The 23,402-nt window shown below is 37.0% G+C and overlaps 1 protein-coding gene across 3 annotated transcripts in view; it reads left to right on the top strand.

Moving 5' to 3' along the window:
* The window catches only part of srgap3 (SLIT-ROBO Rho GTPase activating protein 3), an 82,083-nt gene that overhangs the window by 21,975 nt on the left and 36,706 nt on the right, over window positions 1-23,402 (top strand). For all 3 annotated transcript variants that reach the window (XR_008963227.1, XM_057337453.1, XM_057337452.1), the window contains exons 3-5: window positions 8,828-8,990; window positions 12,248-12,310; window positions 20,300-20,485. Coding sequence is in view for 2 of the 3 variants with exons in the window: in XM_057337453.1 (XP_057193436.1) it covers window positions 8,828-8,990; window positions 12,248-12,310; window positions 20,300-20,485 (412 nt within the window). In the remaining variant the exon portion in view is untranslated. The remainder of the gene's footprint in view (window positions 1-8,827; window positions 8,991-12,247; window positions 12,311-20,299; window positions 20,486-23,402) is intronic.

Below are 23,402 nucleotides of genomic sequence, written 5' to 3'. Positions count from 1 at the left end.
TCCAGCCAGCCCTCCAGGCGGGTCCCAGCCTTGTCCCGCCGACTTGCGCGTCGGCGGTCCCCCCAGGACTTCCCCCACAGAATACCCCAGGACTCCGCGCTCTCGAGCACAGCCGGGGATTAAGACTGTGCCTCCCCTGAACTCTTGTTTGGCCCCACCCCCCCCCTTGTTTGTTATTTTTATTGTCGCACCCCAATCCTATTGTTGTTTTGTCTTGTCTGCCACTGATTTTGTTCTCCATGTTTTGTCTGTTCTTGTCTCTGTCTCAGTCTTCCTTGTCTCGTCTGTCTACCCCTTGGTGAGCACCTGGAGGTGCTCATTAAAGGGGGGGCTTCTGTCATGGCTCTGCTTCATTTAGTCATTTTTTCTTGGTCCTGTAGCAGAGCCATGGCAAAGCCTTTGGTTATGTGTGGAGGGAAACATATTATTGTCCTTTTGACAATAATATACGTTCTCTCCAGTGTCTCGTCATTGGCCCCGCCCCTCTTGTTTCTTGTATTGCTTTCCTCTCGTGTCTTATGTTCCACACCTGCCCTCGCTCGTTATCCCTCGTATGTCTTCCCTTTAAATACCCTCTTGTTTCTTTGTCTTGTGTTCGTGGATTACGTTGTATGTACTGTGCTATGTTCCTCGAGTTTCTGTGAGTTTTTGTGAACTACCCTGTCGTGCTGTTTGTTAAGACGTTGTGTCGTTGCTTTATAGTTAGTTTATTTTGTTCCTGTCTTTTGTTTTGCCCCCACGTGGGAAGTCTTTGTTTTATATATATACAGTATATATATATATATATATATTTTTTTAGTTTCGTTTTTTCCCCATCGAGGGTATTTGTTTTGTTAAGTATTTAAATAGTCTTGTTTCATTAACCCCTTCACTGCCTGCCTGCATTTGGGTTCTTCACCACGCCGGTCGTGACAATGGGAGTCAATGGGGGATCAGATCTGTTTGGTTACTGACATTCTTCCAAATATCTTCCTTTGTGTTTAGCGGAACAAAGAAATTTATACAGGTTTGGAACAATCTAAAGGTGAGTAAATTATGACAGAATTTTCATTTTTGGGTGTACTGTCCCTTTAAGTAGACATGATACTCTTTTTCAATGCCGTTACAGTGCAAAGTGACAAGTGGTTGTCAAACTCCAAACACAACTAAATACCATGTGACATCATAAAAGTAGTGACATCATGAGATATGCACTACATTTGAAATGAAAAAAATTGTAAATTGAGGACAAAATGGTTCTTGCATATGCAGGAATCAAATGGTATATTTTCTTTTCAGTTTTGAATGTGAATCCAACTAGCACATTAAAAATGTAAAAATTACTTGGGGTGAGGAAACAGTGACAGATTTTTAAATTTTGGGTGAACTGTTCCTTTATTTTAACTTCTCAGTCGGTTTTACCAATTTCCCCTCTTTTTATCAGAGCAGAAATAGCTTCTGGTAAATTACTCCTTCTGCTTCATGCTGTCGTCCTTGACACAAGGATTGATTCTCACTACCCTTTATCCATCGACTTTAGAAAGTTGTTACACGCCTATAGGCATTAGTTACCTTTGCCTTGTATTTTCAATTAAATGCTTATTTGAATTCATTGTTTCCTCAAGTAAGTTTGCTTTGTGTTCCTCCAAGATACTCAGTTCCACAGTGAATTTGTTTTAACCTAATTCCTCTAAAACCAGTCACAATTCACTCTTCACAGGGTTCCCACGGGTCATGGAATTTCTGGAATATCATGGAATTTTAAAAGGTCTATTCCAGACATTGAAAATCATGGAATTTTATATACGTTTTGTCGAAGTCATGGAATATCAGGGATTTTTATTTGTCACTTAAAATTTTAGTTTCCATTTATACAAAATGTAATTTTTCTATACTGTATTTTTTTTGTCGTGTTTTTTTATACATTTTTGCGTATTGTTATGGATATCTTCAGCGCCATTGTATTCCCTTCCTGCTTGTCACCTTGCGATCACTTAAGTCTGTAGCTCCTAACTAAGGCAAAATGCCAGGAAAATGTACATTTCAAGAGCTTTGGCTAAAAAATGACCACTTCAAAGACCGGGTTTTGTTCATTATAGGTCATGGAAATTCAACTTTTTAGTCCGTGAAAGTCAGGGAATTTGACATTTGGCTTAGAGTGGGAACCTTATGAGGGTGTTTCTCTGTAATAATGGCTAAAGACAACAATAAATTTAGAGTCTGCAGTAAAACTTCTGCTAACAAGACTATTTAGTCCTCTTCTGAGAGTGGGACTGAAAAACACATACCGTATCAGTTTTAAAAGAAAAACATAAAAGTAGCAGATGTTTTAAGATGAAGTTTGTGTAAAAGAGAATGCTGCTGAGCTCATACTGTGCATATGTTGTATCATAATTGTATATCATGTATGCTGGAGGAGGATTGGTGGGGTTTAAATAATAGCAGCTGGTAGAAGAGGGGTGTCTGCTCCTGAGGGCCGGTCTCTCTGCATCACTGACTGCATTACTGCAGATAACAATGAGAAATGCCAGTGCCAATGTCTCCTGCTTCTCTGACCCTGCATCTGGTCTTACCATTTTCTGTGGTTGTTTACTATAGCGGTTCTGTGGTTCTTTTCAGTGTCTTCATGTTTTTGCTTCCTCATTATTTGTCAGCTTTTGAGTTCTAGTTTTGCTGACGCTAGACTCCCCACAAGCTTAGCTGACTAATGCCAAGAAACAAACACACGTGCGTGCATACACGTACATAAAGTTAAAAACAAATGCATACAATAACCAACTTTTTTATGCTGTAATATTAATTTCTTTCTAAATATCCCTTTTTTGTAACTTGATAGATTTACATGAAAAGACAAGGCACATAGCAAAAGAAAGAAATGATTTAAGTACAATTAAGTAAATGAAAAAGTAAAGCATTTAAACTGTTTCCCTTTTCTCTTTCTTTTTTTGATCTGGTCTGGTCTGGTCTAGTCTAGTCTTCTGTATTTGACAGACATTTTTATTCATAGTAAGTTGTATTACAAGGTATTTTCAAGGTATACATTTTACGTTCCCTTACCCGTGTTTTTGGCCAGTGGCATGTTCTTGCATTACCATTACCACTTCCCTAATGACATAATTCTCCAGGAAGTGACACCAGTACCACCTCACAACAACCAAATGCTTCAATGGTATGTTTTTTTCTTCTGTAACGTTTTTAGGTGAAAACAGGTGTGTAGTAAGTCATAACAATAGATAGTATACATATCTATTGAAGAAGTAAAAATAAATCCCTGCATTAAACAAACCCATATCACCAAAGCTTATGTGCTTCTGCACAGACCATACCATGTCTAGAGAAGATAAGAGTCTGTCTACAAAAATAGTGTCATTAATGGCCATTTTTCTGTTTCTTAAGTCATTAAATACCATTTGCTATCTCCACAATGCAGACTTATCGCCCACGCTGAGCTTTACTCTGTGCGTGTGTGTATGTGTTGTGTTTGCAGACTCTCTGCTTTACTTTCACCTTGTTTCCTGTGGTTATCTAGCCTCGTTCCACGGCCTGCATGTTTGTTACTGCAGTCTCATTTGATGCGTGTTGCTGCAGAGACTGTCTGAATACAAATCCAACCCGCTCTTTACATTCAAACATCCATAGGCTACTTAGGCGCTATACATGAATGAGGGGTGGGGCTTCTGCGTTTTTTGCAGGCAGACAGATAAAAAAGAATTTAAACTACTTGGCCACGTTTTGTTAATTGGATATGACAGAAAAATAGATTTATTTATTATTTAATGTATGTATGAGGGTATTCATTTATATAACCTACATAAATGTACAGTGCATTTGAATCGGTATAAGCTGTTTGTTAAACCTCCTGCATCAAAATGCATTACATATTCCATAATTCATGATCTTAATGGCACTGTGACATTTATTTCCTTACAATTAATTGATAATCTTATGAATATGTGAGTTTATACCGATTGCTATAAGGTATGCATGGACTTTATACAATGGCCTATGGGGCAAAGCATTGCCTACAATCTGCCAGAATATTTTTTTAACCATGCTATCATTCATCTATTTGCATATTGAATTGTGATTGTTTTTCATTGTACGTGTACATATTGTAAATTATATCATGAATATTAATGCAATTAAATCTAAATTCTAATTTGGGGAGAAAGAGACCCTGTGGAAAACTGGTGACATTTTGAGTAGCGTTAGAAAGATGCAGATGATTTTGGGATCGGTTTAGATGTGGCGGCATGCAGGCTAGATTTGCTGCAGCCTGTTGGACACAAGCCCGAAATCAAGTCATCCTGCAGCACGTTCCTGCTGCAATCCGCTCCTCGCACGGCAGCACCTGCCTTCCACCTCTGGCCTTCATTCACTCACCGCCAGGCCTCTCAGACAGCGTGCCAGAGCTCTTGGGCTCGTGCATGTTAGGAAAGTGGATCTCTTGGACAAAATAAAGGTTCAGTGCTAGTTTGACATGCTGAACGCAGCCTGTGGTTAAAGGGATAGTTCACCCAAAAATTACAATTCTGTCTTCATTTACTCACCCTCAAGTTGTTCCAAACCTGTATGCGTTTCTTTGTTCTGTTGAACACGAAGAAAGACATTTGGAAGCACGTTGGCAATTTTCAGTTCTGGGACATCATTCAATACCTATAAGTCTCCTGTATGTGTGACCGTGAGATTTAAGGAATAGTTTACTCCGAAATGACAAATCTGTCATGGTTTACTGACTGTTATATCATTTTAGGCCAAAAAATGAAAATTCTGTCATGAATTACTCACCCTCAAGTCGTTCGACAACCCTCATATGACTAAGTCATATGATGCATTTGTGGTTCTTTTTTATTCACTGTTTTAACAAGAGTAACAAGCACAGCCTTTCTCCTTTTGTGTTCCACAGAAATAGGAATATCAAACTAGTATACAATGTCATGAAGGTGATAAAGTTAATGATGACAGAATTTAAATGTTTGGGTCAACTACCTGTTTCTTAATGATGTCAGACTCGCTTTTGATCTTATCTATCTACCATTCCCAACACGAAATGTACTCTTTTTCTTGCTGTCATGGGGGCTACAGCTGGAAGCAATCATACATTGGCCTTATTTTGTGTGTTTGTGGGTTGGGTGTGTTGTCAGTTATTTGAAGGATTGGGGGTTAGGTGAAAGATGTGCAAATGGTCATTGTGGCATATTGAAGTTTGTTTAAAAGGCGGAAATGTGTGTCACCTTTTCTCTCTCTACTACGATTCTTGGATTTGGCATGTGATTTCTTCCCTTGCGTTTCCGTCAGGAGATAAGACACTACAGACTGGATTAAAAGCCCTTTGATAAAGCTATATTGAGCTTGGCACTAAAACAGCCAGCGCTTTTTTGGATGAATATTGTGGCAGGCAGTTGAGGGTGGGTGTATGATTGTGCTTATTGGTTTGTATTGCCGTACCTAAACAAAGTGTGAAGGGATTTCAAACCCCAGTCATATATTTTATAGGTATTTTTAAAGAAGAAAACTTACATACACATGTTCTTAAAAAAACTCTAGATCTCCAGGACTGCAGTATACAGTAAAAAATGTTAAAACAAGCTCAATGAGAAAAGTGAACAATCCACTAGACATTGTTGAATATCAGGTTCACAAGTACACCCATTTGAACCCAAATCAGATTAACTTTATTTTAGAAGACACTAAGTTCCTGGGGGGGGGTAAAGAAGTCATTTTTAAATAAAACTTTTGATTTGCATATATTATTAAATATCAAAGCTGTGATGTTTACAGTCACAATGCGATAAGAAAAGTATTACTGTAAAATGTTGCTATTGTGCCAGAAGCTTTCCGGGGACTAAAGTGGTCCACAAAAAGGATATCACTACAATGCAGAAGCCTGTCTCTCCTGTCACAAACAATAACAGTTAGGTGTGTTGTGGCAAGCCCAAGGCTCCTGTCATGTTAAAACAGCTGCCTATATATTTAAAAGCTGAAAGGGCTTTCCATCTGCAAATAATTTTTTTATATAGAGTTATGTAAGGATACAGAATGTGTGGTCAGAGTTTCTGTGGAGGTGCACAAATCTCCAACATTGAAGTCTAAACATTTGAAGAGTGTTCTATACAGTATGTACCAATGTAGATTGTACTTAAAGGTCCAGTGTATAAAATTTAGCGACATCTAGCGGTGAGGTTTTTGAATTCCAACCAATGGCTCACTCCATCCCTCCCTTTCGAAGCCCTATACGGTGGCTGACACAGAACTAAGATGTCGACAAGTTTCCGAAAGATATAACGTATTTACGAACCGCTATGTAGAGCAGTTTGTCTGTTTAGGGCTACTGTAGAAACAACATGCCGAACATGCGGTGTATGTAGATAGAAACAGCTCATTTTAAGGTAAAAACACATAACGCTTCATTATGTAAGGTCTTTATACACCTCTTAAGACATAGTTATTTGTGTTATATATTGATCAAGGCGTAAAAAAAAGAAAAAAAAGTGCATTTCTGTCAACAGATAAAATTACACACAGAAACTACAAATAATTATGTAAATTAATAAATTGGAACTGCCCAACTTATAATGTGTATCATTATGTGTATCTACAGTACATGCATCCTAAAAACAACAGTTCATATGAGCACCACAGATTGTTTCCCTCTTATTTTCCAATGGATTGAAATTCGATTCAGAGTTGTGAGGGATCATCTTTTGTAGACCGTGAACATTAAGAAAAGGAGTGGAGGAAAAAGATTATGAATCATACGATATCCTATCCCTTTTCTCTGGCCTTGATTGGAGCGGTGCTTTTGATCTCTTCTCTGAATTTGAAAAAATAGCAAATGACAAAGAAGAAAAGGAGGAGAAAATGTTCTGGGTGAAATGGGGTTATTTCAATCAGCTGTAGATCTAGCCTCTAGCCAAATACTACAATAACCTGTTTCAAAAGATGGGCCAAAAAAACTGACGTAATTTCCCACAGACTTGAGCCAACAGCTTTTCAGCTCTCTGAATGGACACATTCTTATTTTGTGTTGCGTGTTTGTTCATTCACATTGTATTGCGCTCTCTTTCTCTTCCTTATATTTCTTCCTCTCCCATAAATTCAATGCAAATCTTCTGATAATAAACTTTATCTTTAAAGGGCTCTGCTTTTTGTGCGAGTTTGACTGTGTAAACTGGGTTGCCTTTGTGTTTTGCATGTCACATGAAATCGTCGTATAATTTCATCCACATCAGTGTGGTTAAGTGACGTACGAACATAAAATATTCATCTTAAAATTGTGATTTCTGTGGCTGGCACTAAGAAATATGCACCATAATATGACCAAAACCATGTAGACCGTTCTGGTAAGCTTGTCATAACCCAAAAGAACATCATTAATAGGGTGCCGGTTAGCACACTGGTCTTTGTTTACTGTTTATCCCTATTTGAGGGCAGATCACAGGGCTAATATCGCTCGCCACATGGAGCAGAGAGATATACGTTCCTCATTAGCAGCGATTAGCATTTCACTAAGTCTCGCAAGAGGCCACACTTTGATGTTCTCTCCCCAATCTGCACACTCTCTGAAGTAATTGCTTTTGCTCCTCATGTCGTTTATCCCAAACCTCATCCCGCTATCTCTCTCTCCCGTTTCAATACTTTCTACTTTATTTTTTCCACTCCCACTACTTCAGCTTGTTGATTGGTTAAGGAGATAAGACTTAAGGTCTGTGTACACCAAAAGCAATAACTATGAGGATAGCAATATACTAACGGGCAACAATGTTTTGTTTATTCTAGGCTTGCGCGCTGTAGTTTCACATTTTAAATGTATGAGCCCTTTTAACTCGAATGAATTGTGATTGGCTGTGAATGTTTTGTAGTTTATTTGCTGGAAAAAATCGCTCTAAAAGTGATTTCAATGATATTGTTGCTCTGTAATGTTATTGTTATATTTGCAATAAAATCTCACAGGAATTCATGACAAAGACACGTAATTTATAATCTATATTGGTTTGTGTTCATGGACACGAATTTCGCGTTTTCGTGTCAATCTAATTGACTTTGAGTAGTCAATCGACTTTCAATCTAATGTATTACAATAGGAAGTATCTTTTATATGCATGTACTGTGTCAGTACAATCTCATGTGTTTTAAAGGTACAATGTGTAACGTTTTAGAGGATCTATTGACAGAAATGCAATATATTATACATAACTATGTCTTCAGAGGTGTATAACGACCTTACATATTACGTTGTTTTTATTAACTTAGAATGAGCTATTTCTTTCTACAGCTATTTCTATCTATTTCTATCTTTGGTGCTAGATGCTGCTAAATTTGATGCACTAGACCTTTAAAAGATGGCTAATTTATATGAATTTGTACATTCTCATTCGTTTGTTGTAGTAAGATTTGCCTTTGCCCCCGTTACTTTTGGGTTAGGGACAGGGTCATGGGTGAGCCTTTGATATGTATTGAAAGTCGCGAAACAAAACATTTGTGTCCATGAAAACTGTCACGAACATACGTTACACTGCGTAAGGCTAATATTTGAGGTCTGGACTATATTCGAGGTGTTATTGTGTTAAATTTAGAATGATTTTTTTTACTTTATCTTTATAAGAATTGTTATCATTGGTGTAAATGGGCCTTTAAAAACAGGACTGTTTATTACCGAGCTAAAGTTGAAGGTCCTCAAAGCTAAATAGATTCGAAATAGGCTGATTTCCATCTCAAAGTCATTATTTTAAGTAGTGTTAAGTCTTAAGCATCATGTAGGTGAATTATAAGGTTATCAGCGCTTTCAAACAAACAGCAACAAACTTGCAACTGTATTTAACTTTTTTTTTATTGTCTGTTTCTGTAGGAAAGAACAGCATCTTCTCTCGTCAGTAAACTGCTGGTATCTGGTACTGAACCAGACTCGAAGAGAGAGCAGAGATCATGCCACGCTTAATGACATCTATATCAACAACGTCATCATTCGCCTGGCTCAGATCAGCGATGATGTCATCCGGCTCTTCAAAAAGGTTTGTACCCTCTCACATCTATGTTTGCTACCATTTCTTTTAAAGACTAATTCACAGTGATCCGACAAATGCCAACGAACACAAACGCTTGCATTCTGAGTTGCCTGTTGGATTTAGTTTGTCGCCGTTTGTTGGATCAATGTGAAGTCTGTTTTGAATGCATATGCTTAAGGTCTGCTTATGGTTCTTTTATTAACTTTCAGGAGCTTATGTAGCCTACAAATGCACTAAAATCCACAGTAAAAAAGACACAATTAGACAAAAGTGTATTTTTCTTGCAGTAGGAAAGCACAGACCTTCCCCGAATGTGGGAGACCCCTACACCCTGTTCAAAAATCACCATGTATTTTTTACCCTGCCAGTTGACCTCATACATTTGCTTGCGTTTTCTTGGCAGACATTTTTCTTGCACAGCAACCTCCTGCCTTCTTGCCCACAGTAGCTGGCGTATTGAAATTCCAGGCCTTTCATTTTCAATGTCTGCAGACGGGGAATACAGCCGGTATGCGCCAAAATGAATGGGCATGCCTAAACACACGCTGTTTCACAGCGAGGCTACACCCAATTTATGCACATCCCTTTTGGAGTCAAAGTCATACTGCGGTGAGGAGTGCCACCACTGGCAGTTTTCTCAGTAGTGTGCCTTATGGGGTCTAGGCTATATGAGTTGGCACGTTGTCAACACATAGCCCAGATTCCTGTGGTCTAATCCAAACACTACTAGCATGTTTACACCTGGCTGCTTTTCCTGTAGGTGAGGCCCTCTGCTTCCAGTTGCCATTCATACAGTAGGAAAACGCTTTGGTGGGCTAACGGCAATCCTGGGAAACCATTAATTGATGGCAGTCTAATCGAGGTCGCCCATCTCAGCCCGCAGCTAAAAATGAATCTACGTTTCAATGTTTTTGTGATGTGACAGGCTTAGTTTCGTCATGAAGATTTATGGAGACTGTTGCAATAGAACAGATGCGCAGAGGAAACATCATTGTGTCATTGTCTAAACAAACAGCATGTGCGAAAATAAGTTGTTTATTAAAATAATTTTAGTTGACAGCGGCCTTGTGTCCTTCTTTTACTGACCAGACACTAATATTGAAACCAGACACATTGTAGTCGAAACAGATAGGACGTTGGAGCCAATGTGCGCTGGTTCCTTCTGTGGTTATGGGCAAACAGGTTCAAATCCAACTCCCATCAATGTCATGATTTCCCTTTCTCACCTAAACCAGCCTTGTTTTGTAATTTTTTAGAATTAAACCTACTGTATGCCTCAAGTAGAAATTACAGAAGTTTTAAAACAAATTATTTGTACACATTATTTTCAGGGTTTCTAAGCAAAAAAAGTCTGGAGCAGACCACTTTCTTAAGTAGCACCACAATGTGACTGCTCTACAATGACAATTAGTAGCTTTCTTAAAATCTCCTTTGTACTTTGTTTTTATATGTTTGAGACAGAAATGTTAGAAAACAGAATGAGAAATGTGCAGCACACCTGCGCTGAGCTAACATCAACATTGACTTGTGTTATCTCTCTGGTGGCTTGGTTATGGATGAATGAGCAGCAAGGGCTTCTGGGAAACATGCAGCTTGACAGGATTCTGAACAGTGTACCGGTGTGAGACTGCAGTGAGTTTGTGGCTCTTTCCTAATATTGCATCAGAGAGCTATTGCTAGATATTCCCAGCTGTTAATGTGAGGTACACGGCAGCAACACAGATTCCCAATTCCCATGCGTCAATTAATAATGATTCTGATTAATAAAGAAGTCTGAATATGTGTATTGACACCTGTACGCTAACATGATATAAAGTGTATCAGATAGCCTAATGTAACCTAAGTGTAACAATGGTGTCTTTTCTACTCCGCCATAATCAAATCTAGGTAGTGTTCACTATTCAAGCATTGCCAACAGTACTGTAGCTATTAAAACTTGTTGCCTGGTCATTCTGGGCATGACAGAATAATATAAATGCTTCATTTGAACTTTCAAACAAGTGCTTTAAATGTGTACCTGTCAGACCAAATCAAAGATCTCCTAATTTCTTTTTATTTATGTCTTTTGAGGAGTTTCATGGAAGGTCTCATTGATGCCTCATACTGTGCTCAGGTTTGCCAACATACAAAAACCAGCAATTAATATTGAGATTTTATTTGGAATTTAAACACTTCCATGACAAAACAATCTGGTTTATCCTTTCCATCTCTGTATTCCTCATTTTTATTTCTTCCAATTTATCCAAAGCTTTGAAAGAGCAACTTCTGAGCAATAGGTTACAGAAATATCTTCCTCACAAGATGGATTAGATGCAGTTTATTATACTGATTCTAGCCGTTGCCCAAAAATACAGTCAATACTGTATGTATAAATGATGTTTAAGTCAACATTGGGATCGACATCAGCTCTGTAGCTGACATATAAAATGTGAAATGAATATACAAAGATTTTATTTGACTCAATTATCACAAAATGTATTCATTCATGCATCCTCATGTGATAACAAAAGCAAAGATTGAGGATGCTTGAACCCGTTAAACCTGTAGGTGTTGAAGTTTTACTTTGTTTCCTCACCAGACATTTTTCAGCGTCAGTCTGAGAATGTGTTAATCTGGGCCGGTCTCACTGGTTTGTGACTAATGAAACAACTTGTGCCCTGCAGTGAATGATTTCTAGCTTCCCTGGAGTTCCAGTCCTCCTGTTTCTACCAGATTGTCTCACCTACTTTAAGTTAAATGCAGAAAATTATCTCGCTTTTAGGTCACATGGCCGCTCGTTCGCACATACATATGCATGAGTAGCTGGGGTGTGTGGGAGGAGATGCAAAATGTTTTCTGTTCTCTTAGATTTGACTTCTTTTCTGCTTGACTTAATTGTATAACTATTAAATGCAGTGTTATTTTAGCACAGCAATACATATTTTGTTGTTTTGATTGTCTTGGTCAGAGGTTGACTGTGTGCTGCCAATTATCTGAATGCTTTGTTTACCGAAAGGCTCTATAGATTTGTTATTTGAATATTTATTCAAATGATTATTAAAATAGTGAACATTTGAGACTTTTTTGCCATTTTGAGGCTGTTAGTCGGATGATGATTAAACAGATTTAAAGATTAAAGAATAAAATAAATTAAACCAAATCAAATTCTCCAAATAGCCTGAATTCTCGGGACTATTGTACATTTTACTATGTTGACCAAATTTTACCTGTCACTTAGTTTAGACTTTGGCTGATATTTGTAACCCTTTCTCTTTCTATTGCAGAGTAAAGAAATTGGGATTCAGATGCACGAGGAGCTAGTGAAGGTGACGAATGAGCTGTACACTGTGAGTATTATATCTCTCAATCTTTCTCTCCCTCTTTTTCTTTCTGTATTTTTCTCTCTTTCTCTCTCTCTGAATGGAGCTTTCACCCACTATGTCCTAACATTGCACCATGGTAACGCAGACACTGGCCAGAAACGGAAACATTTTGGCTGTGTTTGGGAAGAAAGAGGTCGTTCCATCAATTAGGTTTATAATAATGGATGGAAGAAAAACAAATTAAAGGCATAGTTCAGCCCAAAATAAAAAATCTGTCATTATTTACTTACCCACTTGTCATTTCAAACATGTATGACTTTTTCTTCCGCAGAAATGCTGTTAACTGGACCCCATTCACTTGCATTGGTTTTGTGTCCAGAAGTGAATGGGGTGCAGTGCAGTTAGGTTACCAACTTTCTTCGAAATATCTTCTTTTGTGTTCTGTGGAAGAAAGAAAGTCATAAAGGTTTGAAATGACAAGAGGGTGAGTAAATGATGACAGAATTTTCATTTTCTGGTGAACTGTCTAAGAGGTTTTTAAGGGAAAAGTAAATGTTAAGTGGTGGTAGTAATGAGAAATGAGTGTTCATATTTTGGCATCCAGCACATTTAATTTACATTGAGGCATCTAAATGTGTCTCTGTATAATGGATATTAATCTATTCCATTATTGCTGAACTACTCGCAGCTATGAGAGAGTTCACTTGCTGATAGTGATGTTACAGTAATGCCATACAACAACATTTTCTTTGATATGACCCATTTGGCACTTGGTGTGGATTTCAAGTCGCTGTGCTGACGCAGTTCCGTTTGAAGGAGTAAAGTTTAAGCATGTGGCCTAAACAATCATCTTCTTTACGGTTGTGACTTTCTTGTGTGCTTTTTAAACCTCTTCCTGAAATCAGATTGCAACTTGATCAGTTTACATTATATCTGGTCAATCTGATAGATGATACAATCAAACATGGTCTGTTTGTAAGCAGTGTTGGGTGTAACTAGTTACTAAGTAATTAGTTACTGTAATGTAATTACTTTTCCCTTGAAAAAGTAAAATAGGGATTACTCTTATTTTTCCTGTAATTTAATTACAGTTACTTCTGATGTAATTAAACTAAATACTTTGTGTAATATACAGTATGTGTGTGCAATAGTGGAATTGACATCAAAATTCAAAGTCTAACTTTAAAATCCGTGCTTTAATGTATAATTCTTACATTTGTAATACTTTGGTCAGTTAATAAGAGTACTTTATGTAGTTTAATTTTATTTAATTGAATGAATTAAATAAGCAGTTTCATGTCTATCCTTCAATCACTTAACTAATCAAGGTTGATATAGGATATAGAAAGTAATTAGTAATAAGTAACTAAATACTTTTTGGAGAGAGTAATTTGTACAGTAATCTAATTACACTATTGAATATGTAATTAGTAACTAGTAATTAATTACTTTTTCAGAGTAACTTACCCAACACTGTTTGTAAGCTTCCAGTACAGTAGTCTGTTTCACATTGCTAACATATACTCTCTATACTCTCTATTACAACAACAACATAAATTATTTTGATTTTAAAATGTTTTTATTATTATTAGTATTTTGATTGTAAAAAATATTAGTTCTATTGGCCTAACATTTCTCTGAATCAAAAAGCCTTCGTATTTCTTTGGGTCCTTTGCCCTGCATGAAATCCAAACTGCAGAAGAGCAGGCTGAGATTTATGTTGTCACTCATGACAGGGCATCAGAGAGAAATTTGTCACACATCTCTATTGCTTGTCCCATTCCAGATGTCCCCAAGCATCTTTATGCAGGTGGCATAACAACATGCTTCATCCGTTAAAGTATCTCTGGAATGGAACAAATCCCAGTTTCAATGGTCTGAAGTGTGTCATTTCCACACCACTTGTGTGTCACCAAGTGGAATGGCAAAGATAACGACTATTTTTAAGTTTCATGAACATTTCCCCTGTCTGCTATTGGTGAATTGGTTGAACCCATGTACATTATTAAAGCCATATGTAAGTAATAATGTACATTCATTATTATGGTTGTTATCCTGGCAGGGTGATAAAGTGGGATTTTTTTGTGATAATAACGAGCCAAATGTATGTACATTATTTCACTTATTAGACAGCTACTTTAGACCTTGAGGTACATAATTGAAGACAAAATATAGATTTTAAATATTTTACTAGCTCGTTTGTAACTTCTGCAAAGAAAAAATGCTTCCTATCGGCTACTTGATTTTCATTTGTTAGTTGTAACATTCTGTGTAAAAATATATATTTTAGATTGACCCCTAAACCTAAAAATTGGAGTTCCTAGAAATTGTTGATGTTTCTTTGCAGTACATTTTGCATGACTCCATCAGGGTTTTTCCTGCATAGAGAAATTGGAGGCGGCCGCCTCCGTCAAATGTCGTACCGCCTCAGACTCCGCCAAAATTATGACGGGTGTCTTCACAAGAAATGCTGCGTGCATTTAACAGACTGTCATTTGTAACTGCAGTTGCTGCATTACGCCACAGTGGAGGCGCTGTTTCGTTATCAGCACACTGAGGCGCTAAAAAGAGTTGCAGAACAAGAGCTAGCTGTGTTTAACGGCGTTTGTTTTGCATCCAAGTACGTTTAATTTCTTGAAATTTCATAAATTAACATGACGTACATCATTGTAATGCCTTTAGCTGTGCAGTTGGATCGTTGAATCAGCGTATTCTGTACACAGCGAGTTCTCCAGTATAAATGCACATTGCGTTCAGAACGACTCGCACACGAATGACTCATTTGAACAGATTCATTTAAACTATTGAACTTTTCAGTCACTAGCGAATTTAAGAGATCATTGAATCGTTTAAAGTGAACCACAGTGAATGCAAGATGTGATTGAGCTTTGCTCATTTAGTAAGACTGATTAATTCAGTTGGCTATTGTGGGATGAAAAGTTGGATGAAAATGATAAAAAAAACTTTATTTGATGAAAAAAAGTCTGTTTGGTTGAATAAAAGTAATGTTTTATATAACTTAATAATTGTCATTTTCATCTAATTTTATTAGAACTTATAATATGTCAAAGTCACTTTGGTTAAGCCACTTAAAGGTACGGTAGGCCTACGTGTGTGTACAAGATCAGGATGGCACTACCTCTGCCTCATTTTGAGCCAGGAAAAACCCTGTCCATGTATTTTCTCGCAAATGTTACAGTATTATGAATTACATATTTTTAGTCGTGTGTGCAGTACTGAAGGAATGGTTCGGAAATGTATGCACTGTGTCAGCCCACATTTTAGGTATGTGACGACTGCCTGAATAGTGTCCTGCTCACCAGCCATCTGGTTTTTACTTCTCCTTATTTCCTGTCATCGTTTTACTGCGTCTGCAAGTAATTTAATTTCAGTTCATCCTACTGTAATAAATCATGTAAGGCACGTGACATTTATCCCCCTTCCGTAAAAGAGTCTTACAACCCTTCTTAAAATCCTTACGAGCGAAGACACAATGCTTATAATTCAGGCAGATACTGTTTCTTCCTATAAATACACACACATGCGGTTTCAGTTCTGCCTCTGTGATGCTGGTGTGTTTCAAGGTTACTGACAGACAATGTAATGTATCGCTCAAGAAGACATGGGAGAGGATCATTATCCTTCCTCTGCTAGCCCTCTTTTCTCCTCTCTTTCCCTCAAATAGACTGTGTCGCTAAACTGAATCCCTGCAGAATGATCAAAGTTATTACGTTCTACCTCATTGTGGTCAGGAATTATTTGTGTGTTGTTTCTAGGTTAAGTAGACAATGAAATGTGGACTATAAGCTCTGTATTTTTCATGTAGAAGTCAGCTGGTTATTGGTTTACAAATTACATTTAACTAAAATCAAAGCATATCATTTTAATTAGACCTATCGATCTAGATTGACCAAAAGCATTCTGCAGATGATATTTGGCAATTCAGAGATTAGCATTACTCAATAACAATGCCTTATTAGTTACATTAATATCAGCATTTTATTGGTCCTTGACTACAATGATTTATAAATATTGGTTGACCACTTATGCCTTTGTAAACTTGGTCAGTAATGGAATAAATAGACATAAAAGCATACGTTTCTGAGTAACCAAAATAATTAGTGATCAACGGTCAGATGTTCTTGAACTATAGACAAGAAAAATTGATGCTGTGAGCCTCAAGTATTGATCCATCTGCCTCTTTCCTGTGCTTAGCATTATGTGTTCTGAATGGGCAATGAGAAATATGAATATAAAGATTCTGCTGCCCCGATGCACAAAGTGTAATATTTGCACTGCAGTGCCGTTGTGTTTGTGTATTAGTATGATAGATGGGCCTTGATTTCCTGATGAGGAATCCAACAATGATGCATTTTTCATCCAGATTAATCTGATGATTTAAAAGCTGCAGGAAGTCAAAGTATGGCTATGTATTTTGTTATTGAAAGTACCGCACTGTTTGTTCATTTGTGGAGTGTGACTGCTCAGCAGTTTTTGCTTGTGAATAAATCAAAGCAAAACTGCATTGGAATATTGGTTGTTTTCTGTATTTGAAAAGGGGATTTTTTTCTTTTAAATGTTTGGCAAGACGTCATCCGTTAAATTTCATTTAAAGGGACAGTTCACCCTAAAATTCAAATTCTGTTCTACATGTACTCTACCGTTCAGAAGATATGGTATTTAACTCATTCGTTATGTGTAGTTTTCCACATTTTAAAACAAAAGCAAACTCATTGAAATGATTAAACACAAATGTAACTTAAAAAACTATTTTGTGACTAAAAAAATGCAATATAATACAAAATTCTAAATGAATTAAAAATGTTTTATTTTATTGAAACCTCCATATACCTAAAATGTGACTTACCCTGAGATTCTTTTTAAACAATATTGAAGACGTTCCTGTCTGTTCTGGACTCTTTCTGGATTTTTCTTCATTATTTGGCCCAAGTTTTCCATAAAGAATTTTTTTTTTAATGAAAGAAATTCATTTAAGATCATGAAAACACTTAGTTTAGTTGGTAGTCAAGTGACCCTAAAGTTTTGAACAGTAGCGTGTTTAAATAGTTTCCACTGCTGTATCTAATGTCAATCTTGCCCTAACATTGTTCTTCAAAGCTCAGGTCATCTCACCTCGCCATGTCTGTAAATCAGATTGTGTTGCTGGAGGTTTGCCAGGCATGTCCATCAAACCTGCTTGTAAATATGTGCCTTTGTTGTGTTCTCTTCTTGGGCTATGAGTTGATGGTTGACAGCTTTGGGAGGTGCTGAGTGCTTACCTAGTTTTTCTTAGGTGCTAGAGAACGTAGATCCTGTCAAATCAATGAACAGAAGGCACTGCCTTATTTTTACTCGCCAGCTATGATTTTCATTCATGGTGGGTTTTGTGAACAGCGCATTCTTGTGCCATAAGTGAAAAGAGATTATGGTGAGGGATACAAAGAATGTGATTGAAAATTATAAAATGGTGATAAAAATATCCTAATGTACAGTATATGACGGTACATACATATGTTGATGTCAGTGAGGTTTCTTTTGAATATTTTTGATGTAATGACATTGATGGATCATGTAGCATAGAACGCTGATGTTTAATCATGCATTTAACAGCTACGTCATTTAAACAACTACATGTGAATCAGGAGAGTACACCAGTCCTGGCATTGGTTAGCTGTTAGATGTCTCTCACATCTGTGAATGTTTACCAGACCTTGTTAAAGGGCTGGTGATTTGTCCTGAGGCAAGACACAGCCAGCGCTTCTCTGAGAAATAGACTTTGCATCCTCTTCCTAATGGGTTTGAGGAAACAGGGAACACTAGGGACATTGGGTATGGATGCTGTGCACTATATAATAAGAAGATCTTGTATTATTTTAAAGAACAGGGCTGATGGTCTAGTTAAAAATGAACATGTACGCAGGGCTAGATGTGAGGAAAAATGACGGATTACGGAAAAGTCGTACGGATGTAAGTGATGTCTATGTAGAAACTTCCAACAAGATGTTGTGTTTGGAATAAGTTAAATTGGCATCCTGGGTAAATGTATATTGAGTGATATATATATATATTTTTTTTTTCTTTTTATTAAATTAGGGTAAATATTCAGTCTCATTCATGTCTCCTTTTTGGAGGTAATAAAATTGTAAATAAAATTTGATATAACATTAATATTGTTAAACAGACCTAAAGTAATAATGTTGGCGCAATGCAAGTCCATCGAATTAGTAAGAAATTCATATTGCTAAAAGGTGGAACATAATATGCGGTTTAAATATTTGCTTTGATAACATTTGAAAACTTAAAATCTGATCATTGCATAGTTTGGTATGATTAATTTTTTCAGCTTTTTTGTTGTTCATTATTTTCAATATATGATGCTAAAAATATAGACCACAAAATCTCACAAATTGTAGTATATAACAGAATACCTTACTGGCCGAGTAAGACGTTGTGGGCGATTGAATATATAGTACAGTGCCATCCTGTGGATGCACTCAACAACCTTTGTAATAAAGTGATGATCTGTGTGTGTGTAAAGTGATAGTCAAAGTGCTGAGTTGTATGCACATTAGTGTCAGGGTCGGTCCTAAAGAGCAGTCTGTGGACGCCTGCAGGCTGGCAGATTTAATAAGCATTTTATTGAAAACACCATCAGACAGGCGTCTGCAGGCTATGAGGATAAGAATAAAGCAGGGCAACAGTCCCTCTCTCATTTCACTTCTCTCGTTCTCCGTTTCACTGCCCATGTCTGTCTCCGTTCCATTGTTAATGGGTTCCCCGAACAACTAGTCAAATCTGTCTTATGGTCGCCATGAACAGGCATGAAGAGGGCAGTTTTCTTTCCTGTGTTGACAAATTTCCAATAGAGCGCAACGGACGGGTTCCGGAAGTTAAAATCCCATTAGGGGAATTGATTTTTACCAATACCTTAAACTGTTAAAGACAGACCTACCATGAGATTTATAAATGATGGTACATGCTTCTGTTCAATCCAGCTACCCATAAAAAACTAGGCTAACAGTTATTGGATGACTAGTCGATCATCACAACCCATCCTTATTTTAAATGCGATTTTAAGCGAAATGGGTTTGATTGAATTCTTTTTCATTTCAAGCTTATGATTTGTGTTTTTCACCCACTGTTAGTTCAGTGCTCTGTGTCTTCATGAGTCTGAATGGGAGCCTTGGAGTTGTAGTGGAAAAGAGGATTATGGGTAATTCTGGTGCCAAGTTTATACTCGCATGCATATTCATGAGGTGGCCTGCTTCTGTAGTGCTGATAGAAATACAACTAAGCCTCTTTGACGTTGAACTGCAACGCTGCCCTGGAATGCAACTCTTGGAGATCATTTCATTGAGATTTTTCCTCTTCATGATCAAAGAATAGACTATCTTGCAAATGTGAAAACGACATTTCTGTTCAACATTTTCGTTTATTGTTTGACATTAAAGCGAAACCTAGGGTTATTGCCACAACACAGAGTATCATTTACATTTTTAATCAAATATGAAACATTATAATTCAATTTTAAGCATATCTTTTATGTTCAAATATTTAAAATACTTACCTTAGAAAATAATCATTATTTTTGTGATTCCATTTGGTGCTGCTTGTGGAACAGAAATTATACCCGTTACCTTTAATGCCATTTACACATAAAACAGCCCCCAGGCAATGCAAATATCAAAAACAATTATTGAATGCACTGTAAGTCACAAAGTGTTTTGCATAAATGTAATTGCAATGTAAATGTAACTGCATGAAATGCCAAACTATCAATATTTGATGATAATAAGATGTTGTGGGTGAGGGCTAAACAGTGCAGTGACAGAACTGGTTAACAAAATATTCGACACAAGTAATCACTTTCTGAATGAGCCGTCCACTAAGCAAACTCATCGGAGTCATATCTCAATTATGAATGATGATCTTGAATGAATGCGATGGAATGAGTCGCGGTAACTCGAGCTTGACTTGCGTTATTCATCATCCTGTGCACCTTCTCTCCTGCAGGTGATGAAGACGTATCACATGTATCACACGGAGAGCATCAGTGCGGAGAGCAAGCTAAAGGAGGCTGAGAAACAAGAAGAGAAGCAATTTAGCAAGTCTGGAGACCTCAACGTCAACCTCCTGCGCCACGAGGACCGACCCCAGCGCCGCAGCTCTGTCAGAAAGATTGAGAAGATGAAGGAAAAGGTGAGAACGCTCTCCTGAGCTGCCAGGCTCATAATGCCATGCTATTTTCTTGTAAAAAAAAGGCCACTGCTGTCTAGAATCAGTGGTCCTACATTCTCAAGTAGGATTAGGACTCTTTAAGACAAAGATAACGTTATTTCAAGTGGTGTATGGTATGGGTATACAATGGAGGATCAGACAGGCTCTCATCTGATGTCTTATCACATCATGACTTTGAAGTTGAAGTTCATTTCCATCATCATTAACAGTGTTGAAAGGAGTTTTACAATCGCCCTGGGGCATTTGGTTAAGGGCTCTTGTGCCACAATGTATTGATCAGCTCTGCCAACAGATTTGCCTCTTTTTTATATATATATATATATATATATATATATATATACACGTATTTTTAAAATATACAAGAAAAGAAGCAACCGCCTCAATATTTTTATTTTTATTAAAAACTAGTGTACTTTGTTATCAATGTGACACGAACGGTAAGACAGTTACTGTATTTTGTTTTGCTTAATATTCCATTACAAATTTTTACATCATGCACAAAGTATGAAAATATAATTTTATCTGTTAAAGTGATTCTGTAATCATTTACTCACCCTCTTGTCATGTTAAACTTTCTTTTTTCTGCAGAACACAAAAGAAGATATTTAGAAGAAAGTTGGAGACCGAACAGCGGCGGCAAACATTCACTATTTTATGGACAGAAAACAAGTGAATGAGTGCCGTCGCTGTTCGGTTAAAGGAATATTCCTGTAAAGGCGGGGTAACCAATTTCCGAATTAAGCTTTAGACAATTGAGTCGGGCCGAGTACCAAAACAGCCTTGTAGCCAATCAGCAGTAAGGTGCACTGCACAGTGCACAGGACGGACATTAGCCGAGCCGAGCACTGACGAAAGCGAAAGATGGGGGTAGGGGTGTGTTTGTTTTGGTGATTTGAACATCAACAACGGCTAAGAAAAATCGGACACCCCGCCTTTAACCACATTATTCAAAATATCTACTTTTGTGTTCTGCAGAAAAAGTCATACAGGTTTAAAATGAAGAGAGGTTGAATACATTTTGGGGTAAACTATCGCTTTAAATTAGCCTGAGCAAGATAAAGGAATCTGCCATTTTTACTCCAAAAAATGTTTTAAATGTAATGCCACGGAGTCATAACACATAACTGGTGGAAAATGGTCCTCAAAATGGTCCTCAAGTGGCCATAGTTTAAAAAGCACTGAATAGTTGTTCTCTTCTCACATCCCCTAAAGTCATGCACACAGTAAAGTTTGAATGAACCTGATGGACGGTTAGAAAACGAGTTTGTACTGAGCTTTATCTAAGAATGGACAATGAGGTCAGTGAGACCGTAGACAGCCTGGAGTCTGAATGGCTGGGTACTCACACCAGATTCAACATTTCAGGTCACTGACTTCAGCTATAAATCACTTAATTCATGCTAATTCATAACCAGCTCTACAGTGGAAGCTAGTTTATGGTGACTGCAGCACTGTACAAAATATGTATAAATAAATATATATGAATTGTTTTATCATAGGAGGAATTTTTCTCGTGAATGAATTCAGATTCTTTTTGCCAGCTAGCCAGCTCCCTCTCTCTTTCTCTCTTCTTCTGTTTTCAGGCTGCAATGCGTAGAGATATTGGCATGAAAGTCGCTCAGCCTCACACTAATTATAACCACCATAGTCATGGATGCTCTGTGTGTGTCTGTGCCACATGACCTGATTCTGCAGGCTTGCATGATCTTAATAAACCAGCAGGCAACCCTAATGACCTTGATGAACTATAATATCTAATATTCTAAACAATCTAATATTACTGTTTGATATCCAATCATGTGGACATACGTTTAAAATGATACAGAATATGACATGTCTTGTGTAACAGTAATTGTTTAATCACATGAAACTCAACTCATTTGATCAGTGATCAGATGCGTTAGTACTTTCTTGTTTGTTCTTCGTTTAAATATTTTGTTTAGTCAATACAATTATGTAGCTGTCAGCTAGGCCGCGTTTTTAATGGTACTACAGCACTGTCTGCTTTGAGTGTTCCTGTGTTTTGATGAAAAATTCAGCAGGACCCATCTGGACCTTATCAGTAGATGAGACTCAGTCTGTATGTTCTGTTTATATTCATCAAAAACTATGTGATATATAATTATTCATGCTTTGGGTCTTTAAACTATATTTTTTAGTTGTGTGTATGCTTCATTGCATATTTACATGTTTTTATCATTTTTCATTTACTACATGTAAATAAATGCTTTTGTTTTATTATGTATGTATGTTTTATTATTATGAAGTTTAAATCTGTGCTGAAAATGTATTAAAATAGCATGAACAGTAATACATTTAAAGGGACAGTTCACCCAAAAATGAAAATTCTGTCATCATTTACTCACCCTAGAGTTGTTCCAAATCTGTATAAATTAATTTGTACCGATGAGCACAAAGAAAGATATTTGGAAAAATGCTTGTAACCAAACAGTTCTTGGCTGCCATTGACTACCATAATAGAAAAAATGACAACGGTAGTCAAAAGTGCCTCAGAACTGTTTGCTTTCCTACATTCTTCAAAATATCTTCTTTTGTTTTCAACAGAACAAAGACATTTATAAAGCAATTTTTCTAAATATGGTAGTCAATGGTGACCAAGAATTGTTTGGTTACAAGCATTCTTCCAAATAACTTTCTCAGTGTTCATTTGAACGAAGAAATATATACAGATTTGGAACAACTAGAGGGCGAGTAAATCAGACAGAATTACATTTTTGGGTGAACTGTCCCTTTAAATGCAAATATGTTGCAGAAAAGGTTTTTGTACTAATAATTTTCTTAATGCCTTTGTGACAACTTACCCCATGTAGTAATTTACATACATTTACGCGTTTGGCAGACGGTTTTATCCAAAGCG

This window comes from Triplophysa rosa, linkage group LG7, assembly GCF_024868665.1.
Source record: "Triplophysa rosa linkage group LG7, Trosa_1v2, whole genome shotgun sequence".
Classification (NCBI taxonomy): Eukaryota; Metazoa; Chordata; class Actinopteri; order Cypriniformes; family Nemacheilidae; genus Triplophysa; species Triplophysa rosa.
The sequence above is the reverse complement of the archived record's forward strand: the minus strand, read 5'-3'. Positions and strand labels throughout refer to the sequence as shown.